This window comes from Octodon degus, unplaced genomic scaffold (genome assembly GCF_000260255.1).
Source record: "Octodon degus isolate 3935 unplaced genomic scaffold, OctDeg1.0 scaffold00181, whole genome shotgun sequence".
NCBI lineage: Eukaryota > Metazoa > Chordata > Mammalia > Rodentia > Octodontidae > Octodon > Octodon degus.
In genome coordinates this window covers 1,734,740-1,757,317 of record NW_004524757.1, presented here as the reverse complement: position 1 = coordinate 1,757,317, position 22,578 = coordinate 1,734,740, and the positions used below count along the sequence as shown (strand labels likewise).

General features: G+C 35.6%; 1 protein-coding gene across 12 annotated transcripts in view; it reads right to left on the bottom strand.

Annotated features, from left to right (window-relative positions):
- The window catches only part of Fmr1 (fragile X mental retardation 1), a 28,591-nt gene extending 8,009 nt beyond the window's left edge, over positions 1–20,582 (bottom strand). For 5 of the 12 annotated variants that reach the window (XM_023703803.1, XM_023703805.1, XM_023703804.1 and 2 more), the window contains exons 1-12: positions 20,522–20,582; positions 17,198–17,291; positions 14,741–14,812; positions 14,348–14,496; positions 12,494–12,587; positions 12,297–12,413; positions 10,030–10,200; positions 9,863–9,941; positions 5,856–5,965; positions 4,988–5,122; positions 4,456–4,518; positions 1,722–1,808 (exon numbers count right to left, since the gene is read on the bottom strand). In XM_023703803.1, coding sequence (XP_023559571.1) covers positions 1,722–1,808; positions 4,456–4,518; positions 4,988–5,122; positions 5,856–5,965; positions 9,863–9,941; positions 10,030–10,200; positions 12,297–12,413; positions 12,494–12,587; positions 14,348–14,496; positions 14,741–14,755 — 1,020 coding nt within the window. In that variant the 5' untranslated portion in view covers positions 14,756–14,812; positions 17,198–17,291; positions 20,522–20,582. Of the gene's footprint in view, positions 1–1,721; positions 1,809–4,455; positions 4,519–4,987; positions 5,123–5,855; positions 5,966–9,862; positions 9,942–10,029; positions 10,201–12,296; positions 12,414–12,493; positions 12,588–14,347; positions 14,497–14,740; positions 14,813–17,197; positions 17,292–20,521 lie in introns of those variants that run through there. The other 7 variants (XM_023703806.1, XM_023703808.1, XM_023703810.1 and 4 more) reach the window with 3 other exon arrangements.
- Between the last annotated feature and the right edge of the window lie 1,996 nt (positions 20,583–22,578).

Below are 22,578 nucleotides of genomic sequence, written 5' to 3'. Positions count from 1 at the left end.
ATCAAAATATACACCTGGGATCCACTGACAGATCCTTAACAGAGGGCTTCTAATAAGAAAGGTTCTGTCAAAGTCTGAACTCCCATTTTTCACTTTGGTGCTTCCAAATAACTGGCTCATTTCCTGGCTATGGGGAATCAGATCTCTACACTAAGGACTCAGTGCCTCAGTCAAGCCGAGGTCATCGTAGAGGCTGTATGAACAGTCATCAGAGAAGCTCCTGAAATTCTAAGTTCCTAAAACCTTGGTTGTGGTATCTGGAAAAGAAAGGTCATGTAAAGATCTGTGGTGAGTTTCACTTGTGCTCCGAGCCACAATATGTCTTATACTGGATAGCAGCAAAGGAGAGATTGGAGCTGGGAGGCTTCCACCCAAAGTATATAGCTCACGGAATGGGTATATAGATATATCCCATTAGGGCAAAGCAGTCACTGTTTGGTGAGAAGTGCCAGGCCCAACCCCGGGAATCTCTACTGATGGAAAGAATGGCAACTGGGCAGCTGCTGTTAACTTAACAAGATATTCAATTGTGAAGAACAAATCAAAAGTTCTGGGAACATTAATCCAAAGAACGGGGGATTTGGGTATAATGCAACCCTAAATGTTCAGGCCTACATAATTATTTAAGCTAGGAATATGAAGAAAAATACAACGGATTACACGTAAAACAGACTGCAAAACAAAAACAAATAAGCAAATCAAATAGGTATCCTACTCATGCAAACCTTGCTGGATGAAACCTTCTCATTTTTAATTATTAACTATTATTAAGAATGAATGAAATGTCCAGCTATTATACTTTTTTCCCTTTCAATCTTATTTACATAAAGTAGAATCATGTACTTTTTATTTAAGCTAGCAAAAATCTTATCAGTATAGTGCTATAAGTAAAATAGAAAGTTGGGTTACTTTTTAATGACTACTTAATATGCTACATTATAACTTTGACACAGCTACAAAGGAATTATAAAAATGAAATGGGTAAGGTTTGATTTTAATAAATTATGGGACGCTTTATCCAAAAGGAATTTTAAAAAGCATGTAGTCTAGGGAAGGTGACATGGGTTATGTTTAAAGTCACAGCCAGGTCATGGCTGAAGAGACTACAAGCAAACTGCTATATTGCCATCCAGTGCTCTTTCCAGTATACCTGGTAGCCTCCTGGTTCCTATCTCCCAGCATGTAATCTAGAGGAGCCAAAATAAACTAAAACACCACTTAAAATAAGCATTTACAAAAAGATACAAATAGTATCTACATTTTGAGTAAGTGCAGAGAGAAAAATATAAAGGGCAAACACTGAAACAGAGGACTTCATGAAATGCTCGGATTTCCTTAATAAGTGACGTAAAAGGGACAAAAAAGCCAAGTTTTAAAGTTACAAAATTTAGCCTGGGGGAAAAAAATCCACAAAAGCTAGAAAGGATCAGCTGGATTAAAGGCTATGTATACAGGATTACATAAATTGAGTAAGGGTTTAAGAGAAGAATAAGCAAACATATAGGAACTTATTGAGAATTGGAATATTCTTAAATTTATAATAAAAAACTAAATTGTGCTTTTAGAAGAAATGTAAGCTCTATAATGTATTTTCACTATTATCTTTTGTAAAGACATACATCGTAATGCACAAGCTAAAATGAATTCCACCTAAAGATTTACTGTGGACTTTTTGCATTTTAGTATAACACGATTAGAAGTTAAATTCTTCCTGTTCTCACCTTTAAGTAGTTCAGGTGATAGTCCAATAGAACAGTGGCATTAGCAATGCTGTCCTTTGTTCCCACAAACACAAAGGGTACCATACCCTGAAAAAGAAAATAGAAGAGATGAGCCTATAAAATTTATGATGATTAATCTGAGAAATGTAAATAATGACTAAATGCCTAGCACAGGGTCTGCTGAACGGTACATAAATGTTTATTGGAAATATAAATCAATACATAAAACAGAAGTAGCTGGTATATTTTACACATCTACTGTAAATAAAGACAGATCAATACAGCAACTCTATATACATTAGACTGTGTTTTAACAACTACTAAATGACAAAGATAGAATTCAAAATTATACAAGCTTTTTTTACAGATGCAGGAACAAAACGAATACTTTACAAGTATGCTCTAACTCATTTACTATAAGTCTACACCAAATTCCTCAAGAAAGAAATTCCAAATTACCACGAGGGACAAAGTTAAAAAAAAAAAAACTAAATCAATTTTGCTAGCCAAGTCAAGAGAGAACAAACAACATATGAACAAAAAAGAACTAGGATAAATACAAATACAGTCAGTGATTATCTGTGGAACAAAAAAGGGTAGGCATATCTATGAGCATCAAATTTCACAACAACATACACATTTCAGTAACATTTTGAAAAATTTAAAAGGTCGAGTCATAAAGTTTGATGATCTCTCTACTGCTCTTACTTTAACCTAAGGATAGATTTGTTTTTAAAGGGTATAATCTAACCTTTGAACTTGTAGCTTATCAATAATAAATGAGGAAAAAACCCCTTTATCACAAACAAGCTAATGGAAACCTAGCCATTGGGTATATCAAAGAACAGAAAGTTATGATATCCAAAACTGAGAATAGTTCATTATTTTACTATGGAGAAATATATGATTCCTTGCCAGTTGTGGTGGCATACTCTTTTATTCCGAGAACTTGGGAGGCTGAAGCAGGATTGTCATGAGTTTGAGGCCAGCCTGGGCTACATAAGCGAGTTCTAAACCAGCGTACAGTACACAGTGAGACCTTGCTGAGAGAGAGAGAGAGAGAGAGAGAGAGAGAGAGAGAGACAGACAGACAGACAGACAGACAGACACAGAGAGAGACAGAGACAGACAGACACACGGAGAGACAGAGACAGACAGAATGACAGAGACAGAGGGAGAGAGACAGAGACAGACACGAAGAATGACAGAGACAGACACAGAGACAGAGACAGAGAGAGACAGAGACAGACAGACAGACACAGACAGACAGAATGACAGAGACAGACACAGAGAGAGATAGAGACAGAGAGAGACAGAGAAGAGATAGCGAACAGACAGCGTTAGAAAATATACATGGTTCCTGTTGTTCACAAGTGACAAACAAAAAGTTCTATGGCACATCTGATGTGTATATATTATCACTGTTACACAAACTTAAAAGATGTGAGAAGCCAAGCAGCTGTACACTGAGCAGAGTATCACTCTCACATAGACCTTTCATTCACAAAGTATGGCTACCACTGGGCTGCTTTTGCTCTTTGTTTCTGGTACACAACACCATAATGGTATATACAGGCTGGCTCAATTTTCCCTTTTTTTCTGTTCATGGACATACGTATTGATGAGGAACAAAACTGAACAACTGGAAAATACTGCTTGTAGACTGACCTTCATCCAGTAGGCAAGAAATTACCTCCTGGTTGTCATGACCATTTGAAGAATCAGGTACCAATGAACGCTCATTTGCTTCATATGTGTATTTTTTGCATCAAATATTATATAAAGTATGGAAACAACCTGGCCTATAAATAAAGATTTGTTTTCTCAAATCCATCATTGTTGGCTATTGTGTTTCTTTGCCAACTAACTTAATTACAAAGTTAACCTTATTATTTCCTAAAATATCATGTGATAGAATGCTTTAACTTAATCATCAAAATGAGCTTTAAAAATGTGTTACTGCTTTAGACTGATGTTGGTAGAAAATCAAGGCTGCTCAGCAGAGAGAAAGAATATCCAATGTAGTTGCAGTTATAGTTTTCTGCTTAAGAGTTTCGCTTTTTTTTTTTGGTGGAACCGGGAATTGAACTCAGGCCCTTGTGCTTGCCAGGGAAGTGCTTATTCTACTGAGCCATTTCCCCAGCCCCAGAATTTCGCTTTTATTCTCTGAGTCCTAACATCATTTCCATAGTTTTCCCAGGGCCAAGTAGGGGACCCTGTCCTCAAGGAGTTTATAATTGGTTGAAGAGATCAACAACCGGACATCTAAAAGTGCTACACTTGGATGAGCATGCTGGATCATGAAGGGAAGGCTCTTGACTCAATGAGGGACCTATGGCAAGTAAACAAGCTTCACAAGGAGTAGGTCAAAGTGAGATGGCAAATGGAGATGGAAGAGTGCTCCAGACAGAGTAATCCCACATCAAGGTTTCTAGTGCATACATCTAGAAGCCACAGAAAGCATGATAATGTTCAGAGAACTCCAAGCACTTCAATACAGCTCAACCTTCTAGAGTACGAGAGGAAGACTGGTGAGAGAAGACACTGGACAAGCAACCAGAAAAGGTGAGTGGCATGAAGGAGCTTGAGCTTTATCCCCAGGGCAACAGATCCACATACCCCCAAACACTCCTCCACCAGCCCCCAACCAGGATGACTTGGAGTCTGTCTTAACAAGGGGGATAAACATTAAAATATCAACTTAAAATGTATTTTTCAAGGAATGTTCTCCTACCTGCCAAGCCTTGAGTTCAGGTTTCTGGGATTCCCCTGCTACAATTGATGAAACCACTAACACCTAAAGCAGTATAAGGAATGCAAGTGATGTCATTAACTATAACAAATGATACACAGAAGCCTGAACGCAGGACTTTCACTGCAGGACTTCTAAACCCATTTCTAAACAGCTAGGTTAGTTAAGATACTGAAAACCAGTTTCTAATAACTAATGCCTCTAACAGAAGGTACATTTAGAGCTATAACACCTGAAAAGTTAAGGCGATAAAGCATGGAAAAAAGAAAAGTCCACCCTCCAAGGAAAAACGCAACCCCATTATGTTTACAGCATAAGATCTGTCACTTGGAATAAACTGAAAAGTATGTATTACTTTGGTTTGTAATGGCTCATAAGCTGACAATCAGATCTGAAAAAGCACAACACGAGTAGCCTGCAAGTCTAACCAGAGAAAACACCCAAAACACCAAACATGACACCTGAATCGAAGAAATTACTTTTAGTGTAATTCAAAGCGACAAACAATTCTTACCCTCTGGACTTTTGTACTGTTAGGTTGAGAAAAATGGGCACTGTTTTCCTTTATATCTAAATGTTTTTTTTCTTCGGAGGTATTAGGTCCAACCCTTGAGTTGTTAGAAGGTAGGGAATTTGGTGGTATAATCTCCTTGATAAAAACACAAAAGATACAATTTTTAAGATTTTTAACTGCACCATGACATCAATGATTATTTTATTATAGTTTTGGTTTATAAAATCACAGAATATAAAACTTATCAGTAAAAAAAAAATTGAAGGATCTAACTTCAGCTTAGAGAACCTTTCACATAGGAAAGCAAGTTATTATGTGAAAACTAACACTTTTGAGGGGTATCTTAAGAGTATTACTGCACAAAAGGGAACACCTTCACTTCCTCCACTGCACAAAAACACTTCGAAAGTTGCTACCCAAAAGCACATATTTAAGAAGATAAAGTCAGTTACAAAATTGAAAAGATGAGAATGTTGGAATTGACACACACAGCACATAATCCCCACACTAAAACTGTCAGATTGAGAGACAGAACACCTGTGTACCAATTTTATCTTTGTTAGTAACATTTGAAAAGTGCTTTATAAACATAGAGTTTTCACAAATCTTATTTCATTAAGATTAACTCCTGGCAAAGTCCACCTTAAAGATGAAAAGTTAAGACATAAATGGTTAAAGTGACTAAACTGAAATCACAGCATTAGAGAACAGAGATCATTAGCTACAATTATACCATCAGTTATATTAGGCATGCCTGATAGAATCTTGCTTTTATATTGTGTATAATACAGAGGCCTCAAATGAATGCCAAATAAAATACAAAACTTTTATTTTTAATAGACAAACCAGAACACACACTGAAACATACCTCTTCTTGTGGGACATTTTTCTCATTTTCGGCCTCAATCCTCACCCTCACAACTCCTGACTTGTCTACAATCTCCTGAATCAGTTTTCCATTTTTTCCTATTACCTTGCCTAAGAAATGAATAATTCATATTTAGTTTAAAAACACATACTTCAAACTCTACAAGCACATTCCACTGTCAACTTTCACGTGTGTGTGTGTGTGTGTGTGTGTGTGTGTAGTGAATTACAAGACTCAAAACAGACTTTTCAAGAAGACAATTTGATCAGTTTTCTCTTTCATTATGTCACCATTATTTAAACTCTTTTGGTCAGGCAAGTATGAATAACTTTTAAACTGCCTAGGTAACAATTATTACAGTTCAAAGACAGCCTCTTACTTGTATAAGAGGGCACTTTAAACTTGCTAGTGTTGCAGTGCCTTGGCAAAGTTCTGCAAAAGGAATGAAGACAAGAATAGGTAATGTTCTCATTTGATAATTCCTATTCTTACCTATATTTGATTTAAATCTGCTCTTCATGTACAGAAAGTATTTTTAGAATTCTGTATGGCACATTTGTGAAAGATGCTCTAACATGAACTTAAACAGCTATACTTATAAAAAGAATACAAATTCTTTGGGACAATATATTAAGAAACTTATTATTCTGATGCATTTGTCACAAATTACAGTAACATGTCAACAGTTGGAGGAATTAGTCACAGAATAAAAGATTAAGAAAGCAAACTTGAGATAACTCAAAATACAAAAGCTGAGCCACTTCACTGTTTACCCTGAGCGTCACTTGGACTGCTTGTTTATGTATTTACCATTGTTTGGATAGGTGTCATTACAACCAGTTGATTCTTGTGCTGATTTTGATGAAATGGTCATTTTTGTATTTACTGCCAATTATCTTATAAAAATTAACAAAAAAGATTTGTAATTTTTGGCTATCCCGCATTTACATAACTGGAATAAGTGGTTAAAATCAGCTTAAGTGCTGTTCCAACAACACGTTAAAACTCCAAAGTAATACTAATAAGCATGCACTTTATTTTTTGCTTCATTTTTATTTTAATTTTTGGCAGAATTGGGGATTGAACTCAGACCCTTGTACTTGCCAGGGAAGCACTTATTCTACTGAGCCATCTCCCCGGCCCTTTCTTTCCCTCATTTAATAAAACTGAATCATATACATACCTGGGACATGACTGCTTTCATAGTCACCATCACACATAGTTTTATAAAGCAAGACATTACAAATGTAAGAACTGCTAGTCTTAGAAATCTACACATGAGCTGTATCCGGCTCCATGAGTTAAGCCAAAGTACCCTCATAGTGGCCACATCCACCCCAAGCTTGCCCCACCGCCTCACCTGAGGCAGATTTGGAGAAAAATGGAATGAAAAGTCACAGAGCTAGTCCTAAAGAATCCAGAGAAAGATCTTATCACAGAAGGACTTTGTGGTCTTAAAATCACAAGCCAGCTTTGGCATGCTTGTGTATGGCTGGCTCACTCATCTCTGGTCGTCAGGGAAAAGATAGGATGCTACTTAATACTCCTAATCCAGGACCTTCTGTTAATATTTCTGTTCTTCTGTTCTTCACATAAAAAGAAGGGTGCTGAGAAAGAAACTACATGGAGTCTTCCTACAGCTTGTTTAATCTGTAATTTTCATGAATTAATGTGGATTTTAATAAAGGTCTAAATGAGTTGGCCAAAAGCAAAATGAGATTTCTGGCATGTTTCTATCAAGACTACATCTACACTAACTGGGCACGGTGGTACATGCCTGTAATCCCAGCACTCTGGACGCTGAGGAAGGAATGTTGTGAGTTCAAGGTCAGTATGGGCTACATCTTTGCCAGTAGTGAGTTCAAGGCCACCTTAAACTACACAGTGAGACCTGTCGCAAAAACCTAACAATGGGGCCAGGCAGGTGGCTCAGTGGAATAAGCGCTTCCCTGGAAAGCCAAGGGTCTGAGTTCAATCCCCGGTTCTGCCAAAAAGAAAAAAAGAAAAGCTAACAACCACCCCCTCAAAAGATCTCTTGACTACTGTGTTTTCTATAGCTAAGTGAATAGTTAAACATGTTCTTTTTCAAAGTAGGTGAAAAACAAGCAAATGATAAGAAAAAAAACCCTGGATTCCCAGTGTTGAAGTAGATCTCTCAAAAATCAAATTCTCTCCCTTTACCAACTTAGAAACACAACAAAAATCAATCTTATTTGGTTTAAAATGTTTGCTAGTAAATCACTTCTAGGCTACTCTTATTTCCAAGTAAGACCACAGGCAGAATTCAAGCACTATTTAATAACAATCCAATTCTATATTATCTGGTCATTCCTAAATCCCACTAGAGAAGTACTCCACTGAAATGGATTTGTTTTGAACATGAAGGGAAAAAGAACACAAAATCTCTATTTTGTCCAGAACTGGGATAAGTATAAAGAAAGAAGACTCAAGGAAAATAAATCAGTTGCCCAAGGTCACAACTATCAAAGAATGAAGTAGGCCTGAAATCTACATCAAACTCCCATGCCTAAAGATTTGTCCCCACTATCTCTAAAATACTTTATCAAGACAGATAAGCTTCCATGTATTTGATCATATAAAAACAATATTGGCTATATTTTAAAAGAACTGGCTATGCTTATAAGAATTCATAATAATATGTATCACAAAACATTGCCCAACAAACTGGGAAGAAAATAAATCTTGATTATTTATCCCACTGTCCTAACAATAATCATGCCACCCTGAGTTATATGTACATTTTCTACACAAAAGGTACCCAAGTCACCTCAATAACATTACAGTCATGATATCTGTCTGTACTATAAAACTAAGATATTGGGCCAGCCAAATAGCTCGGCGGATTAAAGCACCTGCAAGCAGGTTCAGGGGCTGGGGGTTCAATAACTGGGCCTGCCATGCCGGCCCGGCCCCCAGGGTGCGCTGAGATGGCAACTGAGACCGGGCATGGTGGTGGTGCATGCCTGTAACCCCAGCTCTTGGGAGGCTGTAAACAGGTGGATCACTACGAGTCCGATCTAGTAGCGAGACCCTGAACACCCTGTAGACACTTCCTCAATTAAAAAAAAGGTAGTAAACCTATTATTTCACTAATATTTCTACTTTATCTTCAAGTAGACTCTCTGTGGGTGAAAAATACCATTAGTGATGTTTAATGACAGTGAAAGAGATGCTATCAAGTTTTATAATCAGTCACAATGTCAAGTTTACAAAATGTCCCAATCTTGTTTATATATTAAAAAGTTAGTTTTCCTGATAAAATGATATATGATTTTGACTACATTCTACCAAACACAGCAGATGAATTTGGGAGGGTTGAAGAGTTGCTAGAGCTAGATACCAGGTGACACTCATGATGATGGTGATGGCCACGAAATAACAGCAAATATACAGACTTAGTCCTAATCAGAGAAATCCTCAGAGACATTCAGAGCTACTCCTAGCTTTGAATCTTACTGGATTTAACTAACTTATAGCCCTATCTTTGATCCTAAGATAATTAAAATGAATGCTATTATTTTATAGCACCATTGGGGAAAGACCAAATACCAATTAACTCCAAAGTAAAAATATTTATTCAAAAAGTATATATTCAAATATTTTTTAAAAAACCCTCAATTTTAAAGATATAAAAATTATACATTGAGGATGGGTAAAGTTTATCCTAAGCATCGTAAGTTTGAAATAGCAATGTAATCTCTTTCACATACATTCTAAAAATGTAATGTTTGAACATCATACTTAAATATTTTTTGTACACTGTAATAAGAGACTGTATTTCAAAGATTATACCTTAATTTACTGATTGGAGGGAAATGAGAATTCTACTGGTATACAACGGCTAACCTGAAGTATATTTTAGTTAGCATAAGTTAATTTTTTTTTGTGGTACCAGGGATTGAACTTGAGACATCGTACTTGCCAGGCAGGCATTTATGCCACTGAGCTATCTCCCCAGCCCAAGTCAATGGTTATTTCAGACTTACCTACTAAGTTCCTTGGAACTTGTATAACATCTTCAGCAAATTCAAGAAAACTTCTTGCCTTTTTAACTGCATCCTGATCCTAATAAAGTGAACAAAAAGTTAAGAATAAAGATTAGCCATCTGAAATACTGACTTTTGTGGGGAGTATTATTTAGGAAAATCATTACCTCTCCATAGATATGGAATGTGCAGGTATCTTCATCCAGATCAATAGCAGTCACCCCAGGTACTTTTCTAGCTTGCTGAATATTAGCACCATGAGTACCAATAGCTAGACCCATCAAATCTTCTCGTACGATAAACTGTTCATGAAACCTGGAGGCAAGCTGCCTTGAACTCTGAAGAGAAATGCACCTCTGATGAATATGCTTTATCAACTATTAAGACAATTGTATTTAGGTCAGCCATGTAAATTATCTTGACCTTGTACATCAGGGGCCTATAAATTAGTTTCAGATGAAAACTAATTTTAGAAAAGATCTCCCAGAGCATAAATACTTTTTAGGTTATTAAAGGCCTATGCCATTTGATATATTTTTGTTAACAGATAACAGCTTGTTGACAAATTTCCAAGGTAACTTTTGAAAACCTATTTGCAAGGCTGCCTTAGTTAACCAATGACATCAACAATGTAATAAGAAGCAGACCAAATGTTCCCAAAGAAAAGCCAGCTCATTGGGTCTGACAGACTCAATATTAAGTTAAAACACAAAGAAAGGGAAAAAGAAAAGAAGAATACCAACTACACAGAAAACCTTGCTCATTTCACTTCTATTGTTTTTTCTGGAAATAAGTCAGATTTTTATAATGCATCACTAGGTACTATGATCTAAATATTCCTTGTTGATGACATCAAGATACTCCCCCACACACCTATGGGAAGAAATCACAAAACTTGCTGGCACAGTAATTTAAATAAATATAGATTTAAAACTTATCTTACATACGTGTCTGAAACCTACAATGAGCTTAGAGTCTGTAAGACCCTGTGACCTGGATCCACAAGTATCATGAGCTCTTTGAAATAAGCAGTTATAACAAACCTAAGTTTCCCTGATAGCCCAAACTTGTGGATAATTACTGTCTATAAATAGTATACCAAATTTAATGTTTAGTTCTAGCATGCCATTAATGAAAACCAAACATATTAGTGGCTCATGTTGAAAAATGAGAAATTCTTACAGTAATATGTGAATCTCTTTAATATTAGTAGTGAAGAAAGAGGCATGCACCCTAGTTTCTCATTACTCAACCATATAAAAATTACAACGAATGAATATACCTAGTATTGTGTATACAACTGTACAAGAACTGTATCTCTTTTTAAAAGTAATAATTATTACAAAGTCCTTAGGACTTTCCAAAAAGTTATGGTTTTTGAGCTCTGGTGCTTTAACCTAATTTATTCCTTTCATCTATAATATAGTGATAAAGGGAAAGCTAAAGATAGGGCATGTAGCATTTAAGAAGATTTAGATGTTTAAGAAGAGACATGAGTATATTTCCATTAGTACTCACAATGAAAGGAGACTGCCGTAACCTAGAAGTTATGAAAGAATCACTAAAGAAACCATAAAGTTGTGAACACAGGTACAGCAACAAAGAATATGAGCGAAAACCAATCAAACAGACCTCTGTGGCCATAAGCAAAACAAAGTAAACTGGTTCTCTCTCCCTAAGACTGCAGCAATCATGACATGTTGGAAGGTAGCAAATTTCATGGGGTTCTACAATAATAAAGTCTTGACTACCTCCTCTCTTACAATGAAGTCTGTTTTTTTCTTTAGTCTTTCACCTGATGTTTTCCCACTAATGAAATGAATAATGATGCAGACCTCTGGAATTTGACAGTATTGACTTGACACATTAAACTAAAATCTATTTAGTATCTATGGTAATGGATGGATGTACTAGATAGTTATTGATGAAAATAAATGTATGATGATGGAAATTACTGGAAGATTAATAAAAGTAGATAAAATGCACCTTAAGAGACGAAATAGTAAGTTAGGGAAATAGCCTCTGGCAGGAATCTGAAGACAGGAGTTTTAAAGAGTGACAATTAGAATGAAGAAGTTCTCTACCTTTTTAAATAGAAATAAACATACGTAATGAAAGGAATTGATTAGATATTTACACTAGTAACTTAATGATAACATGTTATATGGAAGAAGCATCACCTCATTCACTAGCAGCTTACAAACTTGTGGCAAATGAGTTGAGTAAAAATTCCTTAAAACACATGAAATAATTACTTTTGAGACCTCAGACACGAAAACTTCAGTATGATTATGCTTCGTACAATTTAATTTCCCAAACTATAAGAAATTAAGAATTAGTAAATAAATTATAAGCTGCCCACATTGAAGCTTTGGAAATCTACAGCGATCATTTCTAGACATCATTACAAGATGTGCTAGGGAAAGTAACATACCTCCAGCTGCTTACTGGCTTCTTCATTTCTCAGTATCAGAGACAACTTAGTGCGCAGACTCCGAAAATGCATGTCAATCAACATATGCGCTCTCTTTGAGGTGACTTCATTGATGGACTAAACAATTTAATTAATAGCATTATTATCAAGTCAAACACTCCAAATGAAATAAACCTGAAATAGCTTAAAACACTCACCAAAATGACAAGCTGATAATTTTCTGGGTCATAAGTTACAGAAAAGGCACCAACTGCCTTTTTAAAGTCCTTATGTGCCGATTCTTTGGCACACCTAGAGATTAAAAAAAAAAATCCATTGCTAAAATAACTGACAACCAACTGGCATAAATATATGCAGGTAAGTGTACATTTAAAAGAATCTAGGATTCACATTACATTTCTTTTATCCTCAATATTACATCCACTTAAAAGATTACTTCCTTTGCTACATATACATCTTTGAAATAGGCAAATCAAGCATATTATAAAGAAAGAAGAGCAATTATGGTCTTAACAGGGTTAGTGCAACTCAAGATTACCAAAGAAGACATATTTAGAAGAACCAGTCTCTTTTGCAAGCTTCCCAATCTCAGTTGCATGTGGTTATGTCAGTAGTTTTGATTTGTTTCAATTTTTTTCTTAGTACCTGTTTACAGTACATAATGATTCCAACACCCATGGGGAGTTAGGAAGTGTACCTGACAGCTCAACTGTTTATTCATGACCCCATTACTTGGTACCTTCCCCTCTAGAACAGATCTAGCCCCCTATTCCCTATCTTTTAGTCTGCTCTTTGTACTTTGGATTTCTCGTAAGACAACCTGTATGATATCTAAGCTTCTGTGTCTGACTTATTTCAGTTAACATTATGGTCTCAAGGTGCATCCTTTTCCTACACATGACAGGAGTTCATTTTTCTTTATGATACAGTGATCCTTCTACATACAAATACTACATTTTCTTCATCTACTGATCTGTTGATAAGACATAAAAGCCTCTCTCAGGATTTAGCTACTAGAATTTTGCAACCAAAATCATGGGAATACATGGATAAATGTAATATGACTTTTTTTCTTTTCTTTTTTCTATTTTTGAGACAGGGTCTCATTATGCAGTTCAGTCTGACCTCAAACTCAGTGATCCTGTTTCAGCCTCCTGAGTATTGCGATTATAGGCATGGGCCACTGCACCTGGCAATCATTGATCTTTCTTGAGTCAATGTTTGAAAACTTACGAGCCTAACTATATTATATGTGATTTTGTTTTGTTTTTTCTTTCTTAAACTGCTGAACAATTTACAGGAAAAGAGATGTATAATGAATGAAAAGGCCCAAGAATGTTTATGCAAACATGATCTCTAAAATCAAAAAGGATTTCCACATACACTGAACCGCAATGGAACATCTGGGGTGCATTATGTCCAAATCACTCACACTAGCCCCTGTTGTGGTCCTTAAAAAGGAATAGCTTATTCTAAATCTTTAATCATTATTCCACATCAAGGGTTTTAAGTTAAAGACTATTATCTCAAATGTCTTTAGTGCTTCTCTGTACCCATTTATCTGACAATATTTTAGCTAACAAGGAAAAAAAAACTAGAAAAGTATTTGTGGTCTAAACTTTTGACTTGTAATTTCAGGTAGAATTAACACATCTTTGTCAACATCTGTTTTGTGAGTTTCAAAATCTTGAAACTCATGAAAAAATTATTTCATAAAACAAATGCAAATTACCAATATTGGGCAGGTATCTACCAAAGTGATTTTAAACAGGTGTAAGGCTGGCTTGATTATATAACTAGGAAAAGCTAAGTAAGTTTTTTTCCCCCACATTACTCTTACAAACCAAGCCAAATGTACTATCTTGTTTTTTTAGACAAGATCTTGCTATTTAGTGCAGGCTGGCCTCAAGCTCACAGGTATCTTCCCCAGTGATGGGATTACAGGCATTTGCCATCACACTCAACTGACTTGTATTATTTTGAAATGTATATCCTTTCAACTTAATTGTATATCACCTGTATATTCTTAGCATTTTTCATTTACAACTTACATCTGTCGCAAGTCTTCTGGCACTTCCAGTTTGATCTTATGGAAAGTATCTTTTGTAGCTGGTTTGTTGGGATTAACCGATCGCAGACGCTCAATTGTGACAATTTCATTATATGTAGCATCACATGCTGCATATTCTATCACATAAAACTGAGAGAAATAAATCATTCTTAGTCATAGTTTCTCTACCACAAAATTTTAAAAATAATTTCCCTAGAGGAAAGCAATGAATTTTGATCAACTGAAACACACAGAACTTATTGAAAGTATTAGCAAAAATGTTTATGAAAATTATATAGGCATTATTAATGCAAAATAGAAAACCAAACTGAAATGCAGTACCTAGGTTAGGAAACAGTCACAGAATAAGAAGAAAATGTAAGCATTTTCCTACCTCACCCTTTATCATCCTCACTTTAGCTAACCACCAACAGCAAGGCTCTTTCTCATTTGCTCTGGAATAAACCTATACAAAAGTTACAACACAGAATATTTCATGGTTATTGTAATTTAAAATCTTTTAATCATCAAACATTTAGGAAATTACATCTTGCTATCACACATGATATGAATTCAACCAAATATCCTTGTACCCTAAGTTAGACTATCTAAAGATACATTAATTGGAAACTGAGATTTTCCTTGAAGCTCCTTGTTAAAAGCTGTTTTCCTGTTTTCAATAATAATTAGTATCTGAACGTGGATGCTTAAAAAAACTATTCATCTCTATGAGCATACCTTTAGTACTTTGCTACAAAAACATATCTAAAATGTATGATCTTGTCTTTCTGACCCTGTTTCACTGTCTGGTCACTATATGCTATGACTACTGACTACTTAGCCCACCAGGGACACCACCCTGGCCTTTATGTCTCCCAGAGAGTAGGTAGACAGATTCCTGGTTAATCTTTGGTCTCCTGACTCCTCTGCACTAAAAAGGACAAGTCCATGCTGGCAGTCTTCTGGTTACCACCTTCCTGCTCTCTCACACACTGTGCATCAGTTCTTCTAAAAGTCTCTCTGGTGACCACTTCAAAGTTCACTTATGATGTCCAGCATGAAACCTTTTGTGAAGACACTAGCAAAGCATGGTTAATAGGAAAAAAGACAATACAGTATGCATGGACAAAGAGATAGAAACATTTAGAAGTAGAAGGGAAAAGGGGAAAAGATAAGAGGGGAGGACAGACCCAGGATCTAAGGCTGACAAGCCAATCAAGGCTCAAACTTGGCTCTCTTTTACATCCAAAATAATGGTTACACAACACCTCAACTAAATAAAATTTAACCTACTTTTCCCCTTTCACCTCCACCGCTCTCCCTTAACTTTGCTGAACAGCCAGAGAAATAATCTTAGATAACTCTACTGAAGTCATCTTAGCAATGTAATTTGCATTGGCCCCCTCCTGTCATGTGACTAAGCTGAAAAACAAAGTTTTCCTTTGCTCCTCCATCAAATGCTGTTACGGATACTACTGATACACAGTCCAAAGGACCTGTTCCTTACCGTCAAGAATTTATCTTCTCCTGAGGAAGTAGACAACTGAAGTCCTAGAAGATAGTGTTTCTGTTTGCTATTAGGATCACTTGGAAAACCAAGCCCAGTTGCTTACACATAGTATTCAGTATACATTTGGAAAAAAATACTACATTTCTACTTCAACTTTTATACTGTGGAGAGGACAAAGGCCTTCACATTCAGAGATGTTCCCTGACTACTCAAAACCAATACTCCTTCCAGTTGGCTTTTCTTTCCTTTATGACTTTCACATGCCATTTTAGCTAGCCCTACTAGAACATGACCTTATCAAAAGCAGGAGACTGGGGCTGGTGAGATGGCTCAGTGGTCTAAAGCACCTACTTAGAACAAGCTAAGCTAAGCAAAGCACATGGACCGCGGTTCAATCCCCCAGCACCACATGCCAGCCAGCCCCGCCCCCTGGTGGGCTGAGCTGGACACACGTGCACGCACACAAATAAATAAAATTTAAAAAAAAAATTAAAAAAAAAGAAATTTAAAAAAATAAAAATAAAAATAAATAAGCAGGAGACTACCCTGTTCTTCTGCACATTTGGTACTGAGAGCTAAAAATAAGAATTCGAGGTTCCTGTACCACACTGGCTTATCTCTATAATGTCTACTTACTGCTTTCTTCACACTACAAACATACATGAGGTTCCAACTACTACCAAGGTACTGTATTATGGAGAGAAAGCAGCAGTCCAAAGTGGAGTGTACAGAAGAGTAGAAAGGAGAGGAATGGTACACACACTGTAATACAAAGCAGACTATAAATGTCTTGAATACAAAACCAATTTGTAATAGAGAAACAAAAATAATGACTTTGATCACATACTAAATCTCCTATAGTGCCTTTTGGTCAAAAGGTCAAAGGCATATGAAGAGATGGTTCACAGTACAATCTGTGAAAAAGGTTTTACTTATGTATAGAAAAGATAGAATTAATATACATATATTTTTTCAGTAAGATTCACTGCTACTAAAAGAAATTCTAGGTTACTGCTCTATTAAGATCATGATTCTTTCCTTCTATAAAATTAATTTTCCTAATCCATTTTGCTTAAAATTAGGACATAGTTATAAATGAACAGTATTAGTAGTCAAAGATTCAGAGACTGTATAAAAAGGGGTAAGGAAGTACTACTGGGCAAAGGAACTTGGGGCAGTGGTTTTCAAAGATAATTCCTTTTGGTGGTGCTCAAACAGTGAAATTTAAGCATCATGAATCATTTCAAATCACTAAACAGTGTTAAAAGCAAGGTGTAAAAAAATGCCTAGGTAAATTAAATACTTCCACTTCTTTAATAGTTTAAGGCAGGGGCAACTCACCTCAACTTCATCACTTTCATTTATATCTTTATTGTAACCTACAGGTGGTGGGAATCTCACATCATGGAATGGAATCTGCCTCTCTGGCTGCCAGCTGTAAATAAGTAAATGTTGAATTATTTATGGTTTTGACTTTTGTGTTAAACAGTGGCCACACCGCCATCAACTTCTGGTTAAGTGGGACCCCTTCTGTCTAGTTTAGAAGCAAATGCTTTAAAATGGCAGTTTTTTGCTAAGTGCAATAGAAAGGCACTGCAACAAAATCTGCATGCAGCACAGCAGCCTGGTTGTTTCTTTTGGAATATTTCTCTAATCACAGATCAACAACTGATTTTTAAAAATGTCTTTCTTCCAGTAATTTCAGCTTCTAAGTTTTAACCATAAGGCCATAACAGAAATTTCTTTGGATGAATGTTAGTATCAGCAAGTGTTAGTAATATCAACACACTTCTACTTGCAAAGGAATTTTAACCACATTCCAACAACCACAGAAACTGCCCTCTAATTCTCAAGCAAAATGGGGCAGTTGGCACATTAGCAACTCATAACTCACTTTTCCCCCTTTAAATTTTAGATCCCACGAGGCAGGTCAATTCTTGCCATGGGTAGCAGGCTGCTGATCAGTATGAGGTATCAGCATGTACTGGGCTGGTGGGGGGGGGTCTCCTAAACCATGGAAACCCGATGGAGACAGCTTATAGGAGTTCAATTAAGTTGTCTGTGTTTTGAAATTTAAAATATGGAACAACTTCGAAAGACACCAAATTGCTCTTTGATGCCCATAAAGATATAAAATACTAAAAGCAAAACTTTGCAAATGTGAGGATTCAACTGTTACAGCAGCCATTTCTGCCTTCTTTTTTATGTATTTAGTATAGAGTCTTTAGGGTCTCACTACACAGATTGGACTTGTAGTGATCCTCATGTTTTCAGCCTCCCAAGCACTGGGATTACAGGTGTGAGCCACTACGCACAGTCTCAATGGCTGTCTCAGTGCACCCTGGGGGGTGGGGCCAGCACGTTCTGGGTTCATTTGGGGGCATTTCATCACAAAAATACTGGTTATACATATACTTGTTTTGTGAAAGTTTTTTCCAATTGAAGAAAGGACTAATTTGTTTTTTACTTTCTTTTAAAAAATGTTGAGGAAAATTAATTAAGTCAGAGTTTGCAGAAGTCTGATTAGGTCTGCTATTAGACCAATTCCTTCTGACACATACACCTGAAAACTATTAAACTGTAAAAAAATAATTTACGTCAGAAAAAGCTTTCATAATTACTGAAAATTAGTGACTTTTAACATGCTACAAATTCATTGGCAAATCTGATTTATAAGGCACAGAAAATGCAAAATATAAGTTTCTTGGTTTCAAAAGAGGAAAGTTGATTTTAATCCCTAAATGTAGAGATAAAACTTCATTACTCAAAAATGTGAAATTTAGAAGATAAATAACCACCTAAATCAATGTAAATTATAGTAACATGAATTTCTTCATGACTGAAAAGAAATAGAGCACTATTCTCTGAAGTTATAGCAGACACTATTTTGTGTTTTGTTCTCTTCTTTTTTGAAAGAAAATCCAAAGGGAAATACATAAGACCTATCAAATCCTACTGATGTCCTCAAAATCAGTATTATATCATAAACATACTTCACGAATGCAAGGAAAAACAGTTAATCTATTTTAAATTCCCACGATGACAGGCACAGGTCAAAAGGGAAACTTTTAAGCAGGTATGGTACAGGTGATAAATAATTAGGAAGTCAACAGAACAGCATAATTTTAAGTTTATGGCAGAAATCTGATTGAAAACCATAAAGTGATGATCTGATAAATAAATATAAATTAGACACATTCTTAACATGCATAGAGGAAACAAGTGTTCGACTAGGACAAACTAAGGGTGGTAAATATAGACAGTTCTATTATAAGTAAATATTATTTACTTAGGGAAGTAAGCAGATAATAATGTCATCATAAGGGGAAAAATGGCTGTTCAAGTAACCAAAGATTCCTCCAATAGAGGTGTGACACTCTTGCTGCCTATTTATAATCATGGATAGCGGAACTAGTAAAAAGTCAAATTTGGAATCTTTTGGCTTTATGTATTCAGACAAAAGTCTTCTATTATTCAAACTTGTATTTAAACTACGATTATTATTTAGATAGAATTGGGAACAGAGTTGTATATTCTTGATCCCTTTATCTCTGTCCTAAATTTGTCTTAGGCTTCTAATGACTGCTGCTTTTCCCTGCTAGCTAAAAGGATTTGCTTAGGGTTTATTTACAAAATTTTCTAGATGCTAAAATGCAGGACAGCTCTTAATTTTTCACAAGATGCTTTTATTGTTCAGAATGTTTGCGTCACAGACTCCAATTTAACAGATTTCAGATACAGTTCACGTACCAAATAACCCACTTAAATGTGCAATTCAATTGTCTGTAGTACATTCACAGATATGTAGAATCATTAGTAGTTAATTTTACAACACCTTCATCACCTTGTAAATAAATCCTATATTCTTTGGTAGACTCCTCACCCCCAGCAAGTACATACAAAGCAACAACTAATCTACTTTCTCTCTCCACATATTCACAGGCTGCTTTTCATATATTGTCTTCATACCAAAAAAGCCACAATGCTGCAACTGCCCACCCTTCATTAGAGTTCAGCAAAATCTTAAGATCATAACCATGTATGCATTTTGGCTAAAGAGTTTAGATACACTTTAGTATTCTGAATGGTTACTATGAAAATGACTCTTATTAGTACTCCAAAATTTACTTAACAAAACTTGTCTCCCCCAATAAAATATTAGCACCTATTTAACTGAGGTTTTCACACAGCATATCGTATCATGATCTGCATTTTTATTCTTTCATGTAGTAAAAGCAGGAAAGACCAGCTATTATTACAAATATATGAAACATATACTGTTTTTGATAGTGTACTAGACAACTAAAACTTCAATTTGACACTTAATGCTACAAACACATTCTGTTACCATTACCAAAGAATATCTTCATTCTCATCTTTTAAGAAAATTAGACATACTGTATTTAAACTCTTTGTTATCCACATAGAACAATCCAGGTTCTTCACAGTCAGGTGAACTAATGGTTAAGATCAAGATTAATAGGGGCCTCTGTGATTATTAGCACGGACAGTTATTCCACTGTTGTAATGCTGAGTTTTTCAGATACTTTTTGAGTCACTAACATGTAGAAGATTCAAACTTAGACATGAATTTAAAAAAAAAAACGGTAAAAAGGAACTGGCATAAAATTATAAGGAACCTAAACATTAAAATGAGATACTTACTTGTTTTCAAATGCAACTGTTATTGAATCTTCATGAACATCCTTTACAAATGCCTAAGAAAAAAGAATTAAAATCAACTCTTCAGTCTAAAGACCACTGTTAATTTCAGAGACACCAAACATATGCTTAATAATAAAATGTAGCTTTGAGTGAAAGTCTGTTTTCTAAGTTCATTCATTCATTAATCACATCTACATTGCTACCTACTGTAGTCTAGGCTTTAGCAATGCAGGAAGATAAAACAGCAAACAAGAAAAAACTGGTGCACAGAGGTCCACATTTCATAAGGGAAACAATACATTTTACTAAAAATGATGCAGTGGTGAACACAAAGCTGAAGGTACCTGTTAGGCTATCTCTACTAGCATTAAAAAACTTTTTTCAAAGCCATATGCCAGCTAGTATAGGTCTGTTCCGAACTTCACCATAAATGCTGCAACTTTTAAAAAAAATTATATTGATACACGGTTTAGCTGTTTAGTTCAGGCTGGCCTCAAACTTCATAACAATCTTCCTGCCTCAGCATTCCTGTGCTGGGATAACAGGCAAGCAACACCACGCCAAGCTTTTTCACTCTTTTCTACTGTCACTCCTCTCTTTATCACTATATTTCCTACTGGTTTTTGAACTCAATGGATAGTTATTATTAAGTGGATCATTGCCTAAGAGGTTCCTCTCTCTGCCCTGGGAAAAACTTCTGTGCAGGTGGGTGGTAGTGATAAGAGAAAACACACCAAAAAACAATTTTCTACTGAAATTTAAGGATAAGGAAAAATTATCCAACAGGCATTCCATTAGGCCTAAGGGGCAGAAAAAGCAAAGGCTTAGACAGTGAGCCTAGGGTGTGAGAGAAATACATTCTTTGCCAACAATGAAGCCAAGACAATTCAACAAAGAATAGTGTTTTAGGTAAATGATGCTGGGACAATTGGCTATCTGTGCAAAATAGCAAGCATTGACCTTCATCTCAATCAACTAAGATGCATTAGAAACTTCAAATAAAGGCTAAAAATCATAAAAGTCTCAGGGGAAAACAGCGAAACCCTAAGACTTTGGATATAGATAGACAGCATTTTGATTATTAGAACAAAAGTCTGACTTCACTACAATTAGTACAATTTCTCCTGTAGAGTGGAAGCCTATTAAATATGTTAAAGAACAATTAATGTAAATGTCTTCATAAAGTCTTCAAAAGCTGGGCTGGAGAGATGGCTCAGTGGTCTAAAGCACCTACTTGGAACAAGCTTGACAAAGCATAGGGACCGCGGTTCAATCCCCCAGCACCACATGCCAGCCAGCCCCGCCCCCTCGTGGACTGAGCTGGCCACACACACACACACACAATAAATAAATGTTAAAATAAATAAATAATTAAAAAAAAGTCTTCAAAAGCTTGCTGTGAAAGTACTCTTAAAAAATGAAACAACTCAATATACAAAATCAAACTATGTAAGTCAAGCATTAACTAAATGCTCCTAAAAAAAAGAACTATGGAAGCTGAGGCAGGGCCCTGCAAATACTGATATGGAAATAACTTAAAGACATCATATTGTGTCAATAACTCTTGAATGAATAAAAACAGAATGATGGTAAAAATAAACTGCTTTGTAAGGAAGATTTAGGTGGACTACAATGGAATCTTAAATATTGTTTTGAAACTGTCTCATTACTGTTTTCTCAATATAATTAATTTAAAAATTAAATTAAAAAAAACAAAAATAAAATTTCTGATATACCTAAAGTGGCTAAATTTTTATATGATATAGGAATACATCCTTAATAGTTAAAAAGGATGAAACCTAAATTTTCTTCCTATCATTCTGATCTTGCTTTTTTTACTTAACTATATTTAAATTACCAACCAACATACAACTTATCCTGAGAACTCTGTTTTAATACTGCTTTGTTGTTTCAGAATATTCCAGGTTTCAGAAGTGTGCATGCTCCGTAAGTCCTCTAAGCAGCTGTTTGGAAACTAAGTTAAAGTTGCAGAGTATATAGGTCACTTAAACTCTTAATTTTATGAAGTATGTCACAAGAATTATGAAGAAAGGGAA